This window comes from Triplophysa dalaica, chromosome 17, assembly GCF_015846415.1.
Source record: "Triplophysa dalaica isolate WHDGS20190420 chromosome 17, ASM1584641v1, whole genome shotgun sequence".
Lineage (NCBI taxonomy): Eukaryota > Metazoa > Chordata > Actinopteri > Cypriniformes > Nemacheilidae > Triplophysa > Triplophysa dalaica.
The window spans coordinates 19,053,717-19,067,247 of record NC_079558.1 but is presented as its reverse complement, the minus strand read 5'-3'; the positions used below and the strand labels follow the sequence as shown (position 1 = coordinate 19,067,247).

At 38.4% G+C, this 13,531-nt stretch overlaps 1 protein-coding gene across 1 annotated transcript in view; it reads right to left on the bottom strand.

Annotated features, from left to right (window-relative positions):
• Positions 1-13,531, bottom strand: part of arid5b (AT-rich interaction domain 5B) — an 84,821-nt gene that overhangs the window by 44,533 nt on the left and 26,757 nt on the right. The window contains exon 4 of the mRNA XM_056771943.1: positions 10,260-10,490. Within this exon, the coding sequence (XP_056627921.1) occupies positions 10,260-10,490 (231 nt within the window). The remainder of the gene's footprint in view (positions 1-10,259; positions 10,491-13,531) is intronic.

The window sequence follows — 13,531 nt, the reverse complement described above, 5'->3', positions numbered from 1 at the left end:
TTGCAATATGTCACAATGCACATGCGTCAAAATCCGTGTGTACATGTACGAGTGGAAAGCAGTTGACCATGCAAGGCAGTGCGTTCGGCTGTGCACGTAAAAAAAAGAAGTCTGTCACAGGCTTTAGACTGACCTCATGTATAATCACAAATGAACTCCAATGGTGATGTTTATGTTCTCATGCTCCATCAAGACATGAATAAATCATGTGATTTTATTATTGGCTGGTTTGTTTTGCTGTTGTCGACCCTGAAAGAATTTAAACGGATTAGAAACATCTGAGACGCACTTTCATTCTCAATTTGTGGATCAAGTAGAAACAATTGAGATAAAAGAGTCAAATTCTGGGATGTTTCTCATAGACAGCAGGAAGCTGGAGAGAGCAGACCAATGCCTTTGTGACTCACAAAATAATCTCAGCTATATAATCTCTGTTAGTTTTCTGTCACCATCATTTTATATATATATTATATATTTAATTATAACGACAATGATCTTTTTTATATTTATATTGGCCCACACTGCTGAAAATGAAATGAAAGAGCAATTTAACATTTTCTTCTGGGTTTTGCATTTATGCAGGTTTAAAGGATATTCCACTAAAAATAAAAATTCTGTCGTAGTTTACTCACCCTCATTTTAAACCTGTATGACTGTCTTTCTTTCTTCTTCAGAACACAAAAATATATGTTAACAGTCCCTATGACATTGTATGGACACAAAATTTTTCAAAATATTTTCTTGTGTTCTGCAGAAGAAAGTCATATAGGTTTGACATGACAAGAGGGTTATAATTTGTGTAAACTATCACTATCATTTACTTTCCATAAAAACAAACATGCACAGACTGAGAGGAGCCTCAATCAAAGCGGTGATGAAAACCTTCTACATCTCTTTATTAGACAGCACAATGTTTATAGCTATTTTAACGACATATCGTAATGACAGATCAAGCCTTCATGGATTCTAAACATGACATCTGATTGTAAGACATAACTGTGAAATCTTATGACTCTATTTTTGGCAAACAAGTACAGTGTGTGCAGTAATATAAGCTCATGTATAATTCACAACAGCGTCTGTGTGACACAATGATGTTTAATGTCTAATGAATTGATAAAGTCAAATGAAAGAGAAAAAGTGCAGACGCAGAGACGTCCTCAGCGTGCGACCGGAATGAATATGGATGGATCTGTGTTCAGAGAGCACCTGCCGAGAATCTGGCTCTTTACCTGGAACCGCTCACAGAGGGACCTTCACTTTCACTGCGGCCGGGCCGGGCCGGACCACGCACGATACCCGACTGCAAAACCTAATGCAATTAAATGTGTACTTGAGCAAACACAAGCAAGAGCGGACATTGCTCATGCGGTCAGGACATTAAGAACTGAAGGTTGTTGTAGAGTCATGTGACCCTCCGCATCATCAATCTCTCAGAGATATCACTCCACTTCATTTAATAACAGGAGGTCATAAAGAAAATGCAAGAGTCCTCCAAAACTCTCAGAACCGTAATCTATCACATGTGTCCGCTCTACAATACATGAAATATCCAAGCCCGTCTCTCCCTCTTTATATATAAAAATATATATTCAACACATTTATAATGCTTTGACAAAAATCTGTCATCATTCATTCAGTCTCATGTTGTTGTAAACATGCATGTTACTCTTTCTTCAGTGAAACGCGAAAAGAAGATATTTTGAGAAATGTCTCAGTGGCTTTGTGTTCATATAGTGGAAGTTAATGGAGTTCAGTGTTGTTGTTGACTAATATCTTCGATAGTGTACGACAAACAGTGTACAGATGGTGAAATGTATTATTTGTCATTTGCTAACGGCTATGCGAAGAGCTTGTATCTGCTGCTAGTTTAATATATGAAGAACAGTTAGTGCCCTACTTCTGTGATAACATACAGCACACGAGATGAAAGAGAGAGAGAGAGAGAGAGAGAGAGAGAGATGAAGCATTATGTGAAACTATAAATATCAATCTGAGTAATGAGCGGGTTATTGAAGTTTCCCTGGGAGCCGTGTTTATTGGTCATTGTTTAGACGAGAGGAAAAGCCTTTTAAGGATTAATTTGATATAAAAAGCTCAAGGCCGCTGGAAACAGAGAACAGCGTGGAGTTACGCAACCCGTGCCATAGAACAAATCAAACAATCGAGCGTTCATAATGTCTTTACATGAAAATGAGAGATCGGTGTACAGACGGAGAGATTTTACTGCCATTCACACACAGTAAGAATATCCCATAAAAAACAGATAAAGTAGTGGAAGAAGGCGACCAGTACATTTTGGATTTATTTTTAGGACATTTCTGTTAATGCTTTAATGCTATTTAATGCAGTGATAAATGTAAAATACAGGTAAGCAACTGTAAAAAATGAAAAATTCCTTCATATGAATGCAGTATATTGTATAGAGTGCAATTAAAGTGTTCAGATGAAATCTGTGAGCGGTCACAGACCGACACCGCAGCGCATGCAACCGCACGCATTCCATTTCTGTCGCAAGATTCCATCACCAAACACGTGTTTACATTCTGAATATGCCCATATGAGAGAAATGGCATTTACCAGCCCTTTCATCTGCATCCACAGCAGAGCGCTTTAATTCCCCAGCTACAAAATTATAAAGAGAAACATCAGTCACTGCGAGACGCAAGAGAAAAAGCAGAAGCGCATTCATTCCACTGAAACCCATTTGACTTCAGATACATGAGATAAAGCACACTGCAGTCGTGGGCCGTCGGACAGCCGCTCATGATCAGATTACAGCAGTTATGAGGCTCTAAAATAATAACAATACAACTGAGCCCACCACAAATGAGGAAGTAACGTTTTCCCAACGGTCCTTGAAGATCTGTTTACTTGAAATCTATTATCAGAAACATTTCACAAGCTTTTCTTTCACGTCCGTGTTTTGAGTCTCATGAAATGTTTATGGGGAGGCGCTCGGAGCGATGCAGTAAATCATACAGATGTATCTACACATCTCCTGTAAATCTAGCTCTGAAAAGGGTCGTTTTCATAATATGGTCACAGTCCCGAAAAGATTCCAAATGAATAAATGCATAAATACGCGCCTTTTTTATAATGATGATTGATTGTTATTTAAGTCTTTGAAGTTTTGCACAATTTTTTCAAAATTAATTAGATTTTCATGTTTAACTCTTTTGTGTGGTGTATAAATATTTCCCTTTTCAATAATTTCTTTAATTAAGTTAAACACAAGTAGAGGGCCTAATAAGTGCATAAAACCAAAATAATTATTTATGAATACAAATATTTTTTTATATATCTTGATTTTGTGTCGTTGTTATTGGTGACACAAACTATCATTTTGAAAGAATAAGAATATGCAAGTAAGTACTTACAAGGTCAAAGGTCAACAAAGAAGATGCTCTGTTCAAGCACACACATGGAAATTTAGTTCAAATGTGGGTTTTTGGTGTGGTTCTTAAAAAGCGTTTATGGTTTTGCTTTGATTTGTGTCACTATGAAGGATTTTCATTGGAAAAAAACATGTTTATATGTATAAAGTAAATATTTTAGTGTGTCTCATCGTGCTAGTTTTTAAGGTGAAAATTCGGCTTTCACAGAAATCTGTTACACCAAAGACAGAAGCTCTATGCAAATATTAAGTCAAATAAAATAATTAAGATTCAAGTTGATCATGCCGGTGAATACCAATCATCACATTTAAGGCATGAAAACTAAATTACAGTTTTTTACTTTTTGAAGTCAGAAAGGAATTTAGAATGAGAATTAAACTGCAAAAGCCATCTGAGTTGTCTGTAAAAAACTCATTTTCATGTTAGAAATAAGGCCATATCTACCTTTTTGGTAGTGTAATAACATGTATAAAAATGTTCTTAAACTGTGTGTTTGTGTCTATATATGTTTATATAAATTGTTTATTTGAATATCTCTTGTTAATTTCTGTCTGAGCGAGTTCAACAGTCACTTCAGATGAATAATCTCTTGCACTGAATTTTTTCTGCATGAATTATTAAACCAGTAATCTGCTGGGAATACATGCAACTAAAAATCAAGCTGGATGTTTATTTTCTCGCCGCAGCATTCTGAATCCACTACAAGTGTTGACACGCACGGCCCTTTTCCAGAGCACAGAAAGAAGAAGAAAAGAGGTGATTTGTGGAGAAGCGTCAGCTCTTCTCCGGAGGATTTATTGCCAAGAATGAGCTTTTAAAACTAAAGGGAGCCAACCGAGCAATTAGTCCAAATCACACTGGAGGACACTAAAAATATCAACGCAACCTCAGATCTCACATTTTACAGACATCCACTGGACCAAAACCTGGATTTGCTATGTGAGTGAGAAAATAGAGATTGAAAGTGTCCTTAAAGAATCAGGGCGGAGACAACGAGCCCCACCGACACCATTGGTCCGTTTCTCTTGAAATGAAGGATGGGCAGGGTCAGTGACGGATCAGTGTTTGGTGATGCTGGTGGGGTGTAAGGGGACACAATGTGTGTGTGCTGGATGGGTGTCGTTCTCAGCTCCTAAATCAACTCGTTTATAACACACTGAGCTATCTGAAAGGCAAACCAGCACAGCACGGAGCATTAGGGGGAAATAATGGCAATTTGGTTTTAATTTGATGTGATGTGTTACAAAACACTGACTGGAAAATTCTCCCTCGTTTTCTTTCCTTCTCTTCATTCCTGGGAAGTTTTCAAATGCAGATTTCAAGCGCCTCTAATGTAAAAAACAGACCGGGCTGGCACGGTGGTCCTAACACCACACACACACACACATACACACACACCACACACACACACCACACACACACACCACACACACATACACACACACCACACACACACACCTGAGAGACGCTGATGAATAAGTCACAGTGATCCCTTAAGCCGACCACACCTTTTTTTAATGACATGTAAACGCAGGAACGTATAGGAATGTAAGCTTGATTCCACCGCTATTGAACTACAAACACACAACAGACTGCCATTCACACATTATATTCCCACAACTGCTGTAAAACATACTAAAGTCAACAATATTGTAAAAGTTGTATAAATAAAAGTTACAATTCTTAAGTTATAATTCTCTTTTAGGTCACACAAAAACACTTTAAGAAGATATTACTGTTCTCTGACACACAAAACAATCATAAATAACATCAAGTTTGCATAGATTAAATGTATGTGTTAACTGCGTGTTTCAGGAGGGGGATTGTGTGTTGTGAAATTGTTTGGATATTATTTGAAACAGACGGACTGCTGTTACGTCTTCAAATGACAGTCATCAAATAAACACTGACATCTGAGTATGACACTGAACACGCACACACACAGACACACACACACACACACACACTTCCGCAGTGAATATTGTTTCTCAAGGCTGTGTTTTGCTGCTTATAATCTACATGTGGACATCTTGTCTGTTATTCATTATGAAATTGGAGAAATACTATAACCTCACTGGACAATTATGTAAATTGTGCTGAAAGGTAAATCATTTTGTGATTCGAGAGCTCATTTAATCTCTGGAGTGGGAATGAGATGAACGTGCGGAGAAAGGTAGGAACAAAGATGACTCTGAACTGAAAAAGTGAAAAGATGAAATCGGCCCTTCAGTTTCTCCTTGAATTCTTAATAAGACACATGGATGAGGCATATGGGCTTTTAAAAATGCATGACCTTTAGTAATCCAAACCAGATTGTGAAACCAGTGAAAGAAATGGAATCAAACAGAACGGATAAAAAAAGACTAATTTTCACATTTACACTATGAGCTCATAAATTTTTAACAACTGTACGTATGGCCACGACTGCTGGAACAAAAGACAGAGAGAGAGAGAGAGAGAGATGATCTGAATAAAAGAAATACAAAAAAATTGTTATGGAATACAGAAATGAAGCCAGAATCTTCAGTTTAATTCATCTGGTGATGACATCATGAACTGTCATGATATTTTTGTGGTGTATTTCTACTCATATTGAAGCTTGACGCCCTCGCTCTCTTTTCACTTCCATAATACGCACAACAAGCGTCTTCTGTATTCTGCGTAAATTCCCTTTTTATGTTCCACAGAAGGAAAAAGTAATATGCATTTGGAAGAACAGGATGACAGTTTTTCGTTTTTTGGATAAACGATCCGGGTAAGTGCGGAAAACAATAATCGTTTAACATTTTGTTTACTTCAAACTTCTTTAGCGATCTCTCTGCGCAGAATTACAGTGGAAAGTGTGTTTTCATCCCCACATCGCAATGCCAAAACACATCTGGACCACATTAATAACTTTAACATTAAATCTGCTGCTGGGAACATACGGACGAGAGAATGTGGGACATGTTCCCGTTGATGTTCTAGTGAACTGCACGCTGTCAAACAAACAGAACCGCAAATATTCAGCTGTAATGAAGAAGAGAATCGCAGAAATAGAAACGAGAAGTGAAGTGAATTCGATGGAAATGTTGTAAAGACAGAAGTGTGTCAGAGGTAATCTTGTTTTTCTCTCTCTCCTGATGGGTGGGAATAAAAAGGGAGTGTCGGAAGTTTCTCAACGTTGAACAAAAGTCATTTCTTTGCTCACAGAATGATGAATTCTTTCCCAGCATCCAATTATTTCAAGTTTTCAAAAGCCACATGTGCTAACCGGATTCTGTCGCCCGCTTTTCCCAAAGTCCACGCTCTGGAAAACACTTCAGCCAAATATGAATATAATACAAACCCCTGGACCAATCCTCCAACACTACGCCACCATCCCCATCAAATACTTCAGATGTTTTATTAAGACGCTTCTGTTTAACATTTGTCTCCGAGCCTCCTCGACGGCGCTGCTGAGATCTGCAGGGAAACAAAATAAATGACCCATTTTTATAGCGGTGTATGTGGTAAACACGCCATCTACATGAAGGAGCAGACGAAAGCCAGTCCAAGCGGCGATAGAGAGGGAAACACGCCCATCATTCCTTTTATTTAAGAGCAAATTATTAACACTCAAGTGCTTAAACTGAGCGACGTCTTGATGAGAAATATAAACGGCTGTGATCCTCTCACAAAACAACACGCTATCATTAAAATCCCCGCGGCGGTGAATATCAATCATACTGTAATCATACACACAGCATTCCCATCACAGCTCAGCTCCTGCTGGATTACCCACAATCCTCTCTGTCGGCCCATCAAATCCATTCAGAATAACACACTCATGATCGCTCGTTGAAACAGATGATGAAAGAAAATTTGATTCAAACGTTTGCATGCTTTCCCAGCTTGTTAAACAGCCTATAAGTAGGAACATGTCCGCATTTAAAAAAAACTCAACGTTTATTACGCTTAAATATATTCAATCAAGTGATGAGTTGTTGTAACTTGATAAAAGTCAAAACTGCTTAACTTGTTTTGATGAGTAAATGTAAAACATGTGTTTTCATGACTCACATCAGTTTTTACAGTGACCATACAGACTATAATTATATCATGAAAACAACTGATATTCATTTCCTCAGGAAAACAATATTTCTTCATATTTATAAGATTTGGGTTCAAAGTAGAATTGTTCAATTCTTTCCACATGAGGAATTACATGCGTGAGAGAACGTGAGATGATTTTTCACACAGCACATGTCACAATGACAAGAACAACATCGGTTCATCTCCTCTGAAGCTCGTCCGCTCAATCCAACTCACTTTTATCATAATGCAGCAATTCTGCAGTAAGTGTGTGTTCACAGAATAATACTGACTGACCTCCTAAAAATAACCTCCTGAGAGACGGCAAATGAATCAAGAGAGAGAGAAACAACAGTGTGCGGCCATTACATGATATCAACCTACAAACTCTCTTCAATAATTCACCAGCATACACACATGCACACACACGCACATGCACACACACACACACACACACACACACACATGTTCACCCACACACACACACACACACACACATTCACACACATGCACACACACAAGAACACACACAAAAACAGGATCATGAAGATTCTTTGAAACTTTTGAAAACCAAGTCTTCCTTGAAACTGTCCAAAATGAGAATGTATTTCAAGAAAATCTCTTTGTGATAGGTAATATTGTATTTGCAGAGATATGATCAAGAGCAGACTAGATAAGTTGAAGGGGAGGAGTTAACAGATGCTCCGCCCAGACTGTATAACACATGTCATGTAAGATGGATAGTCATTACAGGACGGAAGTGCATTTTCAGATTTTAACTCAAATGACTAAAGTGAGACTTCAGTCAACATCCGTCTGTTTAAGAAGCATGTGAATCTAACCCTCCCCGCAGTTATATTCATTAGAAGACAAACAAATGACTAAATATATATTCAACATCTCAAATAGCACTGCTCTCTGTCCTCATCTTTGTTCTAGAATGCATTGGAAGTGAATTCTGGAGAACCCCTCTCCCCATTGCCAAGCCTTCGCTGTTATTCTCTTTAAACAGTTAATGACAAGAATAAACACACAACATTTCCGCCAAGTAGCCGTCACTCCGAGCAGAAAAAGCACTCTTGATTCTATTTCTCTCTCATCTGACTTGGCTTCACGAATCAGATCTATTCCCGTGTAACAAATCCAGAGTTTGTGAAGGATGACCTCATATGTTGCGCTAAAGCCTCAATAACTAACACACCCTACGAAGTTAAACAGAACGACTTCTCAGGGTTGTAATACAGCATGTCAGGGTTCTGCTGAGAAGAAAGATTTCTGATTCAAGCACACTCACTTCTGGTTTATTTGTAGAGAGCAGAAGATGTTTTGAGCAGAATATAGTGTTGTTGTTGTTTAGAGATCTGTGAGCATCTCAATCTGAGCCACTGATGGTTTTGCTCGCAGTCTGATTGTTCTCTACTCTTAACAGATGATTTCTAGAAAACATTCAGTAACCCAACTTTCCCCAACAGCAGCTCCAGCACTTAAGCTTGACTCCTGCTTTTCTAACTGGAAGCATCTGTGGAATTCCCGAGCGCTCAGGAACCATTGTGTTGTGTGAAATGACCTCCAACTCAATAAACAACACAAACACTGAAGTACAGAACACGTACAGTAAGAATGAGAGCGCTAAAGAACAACCTCAAGCTAAATCATTCAAATAATGGCTCTGATGTGCAAGGCAGTGAATGATTTCTTTGACTTTTTAAATTCTGAGGGGCAGGACACCGCAAAATGAGAAGTCTTTCATTATTTCCTCATCCTCATGTCACGTCAAACCTGTGTGAGTGTATTTCTTCTTCAACACACAAAAGACGATATTTTGAAGAATCACTGAAACCAATTGAATTCCATGATATGAAAACAAAACCATTTCTCTTCTTCTTTTGTGTTGTACTCGAGAAAAACTCAACAGGTTTACAACCACATGAGGAGGAATGAATGATAGCAGACTAACTATTTGAAACCTTCAAACCGCTGGAATGCAAGAACAAGTTTCGGAGGAGTATGTCACACAACAGGCTGCCTACTAAGATTTACAGCCTTTACTTTAGCTTGATTTGCATCTCCCAAAGCAGAAAAACAGTGTTTGAATGTTAGTGTCATCATGTCAAGTGTCTTGTCTTCTCTTGGCTCCACTTGATAATCAAAACACAGATGACCAGAGAACACAGCAAATGAATGAAGCCATAGCAAGAACACATTTGCTCTTAAATACCCATAGTTGGCTAAAGTATGGACAAGTAATAAAAAATAATCTTAAAAATAAAAAAAAAGTCCATATTTGACCCAGAAGCAAAAGCCTCGAGTCCCTGTTTCCATCACCAGCTCAAAGTCAGTTCTACATGATTGTAGAGCAACACAACAGTGAAAACCCTGATGGTCCTTATACACAGCCCAGCGGCACTCCACTAATGAAGATAAAAGCTCAATCAGTAACAGCTACAGCACAGAGTAAATCACTCAATCACACGTGTACTCATTCATACGTTTGTTTCTTTTCATCCCTCACTCAGTTACACTCATTTTTTACACAAACTAAGAAGCGAGTACATTTTCTGTACAAGTCGTTCCTGTGTGAAAATCTCGTTCCTTCTTCACTAAGGTGCTCTGGTTGGTCGTCAGTCATAGCAGAGACGGCGCAGGACAAATGATGCAGTTATTATGCGGTTTGTTTTAGCAACTACCTCTACATATTGAGTTATTTATCAGTTTGTTTGATAATTAATCTATAAACAAACTAACAATCAAAACTCAGCATCTATAAGGTAACACCTTCATTTTACCCTGAGCAGAACAAGCACTTACCGAATTCATCGCACACGCTGTCATTCTCCACCAGCGTGGGGTGATCGAAGGTGTCCCTGCAGTACAGGATCTGGGTGTTGTTGGTCAAGGAGGCAATGCCGCCCAGCGCCAGAACCACATGGTCGGTCAGGAGGGAGGTGGGCCGCTCGCGGAGTCTGGCGATGACGGACCGGTACCGGCAGTATTGAGGATAACTCAACACCAAAACTCTCTTCTCCTCCACATCATCACCTGAACACAAGAGAAAATCATTCACGTTAATTCACTCATTTCCTTCAGCGCGAAGGAGACAAGCCACCATTGATGTATTGAGCGGCCAGGATGCACCCAAACGTTACGTACACCGTCAGGGCCATTGATGAATCTGCCCGTCTTCTATATTATCTTTGCCGTAATGATAATTCAATCCAAATGGAAGTGCTATGAGTTCATATAGCTAATCTCATTCTATAATGGAGGATTGTGGGGGAGAGCTGCTCCCAGGGGTGGGGATATAGATTTGTGGGCTATTATGTTTTACTACAGCCTGAGCTGCTGGTTTAACATGACAGCGTTCTGTTAGGATTGGCAATATAAAAGATTCTGGGCAAGAAGCCACGTGATTCAGTTCCTGGAGATGAGAGCTCGGAGCGAAAGTGTGCGCATGTCGGTCTTCCCATCACCCTACCTGAAAAATCAAAGAATCATGGTATCTCACCTCCTCAAATACCTGAAAGAAGCTTAATATTGCATTGGACTTTTCCGGCATGTACACTTTCTAGTTTCTCACAATGTGAAAAACATCTCCTCATCTCTAGGCAAGGCAAGTTTATTTCTATAGCACATTTCATACACAAGTGCAATTCAAGTGCTTTACATAAAATGATTGACAGAAAGAAATAAGACGTATCTTTAAAATGCAAATGATTTAAGATCACAAAAACTTTAGATTTTGAAGAAACAGTAAAACAGCAATAAAATTGATAAAAAAATGTTAAAAGAATAAGAGCAAAATAAAAATCAATTAGAAATAGGAGTGCAGTTGATGTAAAGCAGCACAGTGCTCAGGTTGTGAATGCACAGCTAAACAAGTGTGTTTTTAATCTGGATTTAAAAGAAGCTTCTGTTGATGAACGTCTGATGCCTGAAGTAGATTCCAGCTACGGGTGGCGTAATGGCTAAACGCTGACTCGCCCTGTTTTGAGTGAACCCTTGTTATCTGACTTGATCCTGATGATCTGAGATGTCTGTTTGGTTTAAATTCAATGAGCATATCTGAGATGTATTTAGGTCCTAGACCATTGAGTGATTTACAGACAATTAATAATACTTTAAAGTTGATTCTAAAAGTAACTGGTAACCAGTGTAAGGACCTGAGGATTGGTGTGATATGCTCAGATTTTTTGGTTCTGGTCAGAATCCTGGCAGCAGTTCTGTATGAGCTGCAGCTGTCTGATGGTCTTTTTAGGAAGACCTGTAAGGAGTCCATTACAGTAATCCACCCTGCTGATGATAAAAGCATGAACTAGTTTCTCTAAATCTTGTCTTGAGACAAAACATCATCTCTAGCCAACATCATGTTAACATGACCTGTCCTGCAATACAATTTCATACAAATCTTTGTATGCCATATTTATTACCAAAACTGTAATCTATCTCTTTGTCAGTGTCCCGCATATCGCGCTCAACCCTGTTACTTCATGATTTTTCCACCCCATTAAAAAAACAAAGATTCCACGTTTAACTGTCAAATAAAACAAATGGGAGGGGAACACAATATTATTCTATTTAATAAATTATTACACAAAATCAAGTCTTAACTGCATTTATCAAGATGATTCATTCAACCCTGTAACTGTCATTACGAAACCATTATCCAGCCTCTACAGAGTTCAACCCTGTTACATCATTTAAAACTGATATATATTTTATGTCAATTGCTAGAAAACAACATCACATAAATTAGGGTTTAAAACTGTATTATGTCCTGCAGTTTACCAACCAACAAATCCCTCTTGATGTGAAGAAACAAATATATTTTAAAGTTGAAGTGACTCTTCTCACAACATATTTGTTGAAAAACACTCTAACCTCACTTTACTTCACTTCGGGATGGATTTAACAGCATTTGTAATGCTAATCACGCTGGAGTTTATGTACATTTCCTTGATTAGATTTCGCTTTGGGCTACAGAAGAGTTTAAGAGAAGCTTCGCCGTCACACTATTAATAACGTTACATTTTCTTGAGCGTTTTATTGGCTAAGACGGCGCTATGATTACAGCTCTGAAAAAGCACTTGACAAGAAGCTTTGTGACGGAGGACGACAACACCCCGACAACCTCCCATTGGTTGTTGAATCACCAGACTGAAATGGGCATGAATAATCCTGGCATGCCTTATCAGATCAGAGCGACAGGACTCGGTCTGCTTCTCATTTACAGCTCAAGTCCTCCACAAAATGTCAAACGGGTCTCTGTGGAATAGATCTACATAACACCTCTGCTGCAAAGAGGTCCAATTAAACATAAAACACGCGCGCCCCCGAGCTTTAATAATTCATGTTATTTTGCTTCCCGTTAAACTTTCAGGATGTGTGACATCAATCGAACGAATGAAGCCATTCTTGAAAAGAACTTTTGTTTGTTTTTGATGAGTCGAAAAAATTCCACTCTTGACTTCATTATTTCACAACAGGACGGCGTGTCAGGATACAAGACAGAACAAAAAGCATTAATAACACATGACGGTACATACCGTTTCCACAGCAAAGATCACTCGTGTTTTTTACACTGCAATTACCATGTAACATGACAAAAATAATCCAGCCCAGATATACAGCTGGTAATGCTTGTGTAAAGTTCACTCTCAAACCTGTCTGAGCTTGTGATGCCACTTTAAAGAGCTCTTTATCCAAATCACCTGTTAACACATCTTTAATAAATACACCTGGTCCTGAAATTAAGGATTTGATTGTTTGTCATGTATTTGATCGCTTCATAAATTATGTAACATGTTCATTTTATGTTCAATGGTAGAAAACAATTAAACTCTCAAAAAAAGTTTGGGTTACAGGATTATAATTAATTAATATTACAAAACACATATTGTTCATTTATTCCTCCTCAGGTGGATGAAGATTCTCGTTTATGACATTTTTTCAATAGTTTCAAACCATATTTTGTCACCAATTAGTGGATTTCTTTATGTTTATAATGCGTAACATAAAAGTTCAAATGTCGTCATGCTTGTGTAAACCTGCCTGATCTTGTCACGGGAGTTTACGGAGCCATT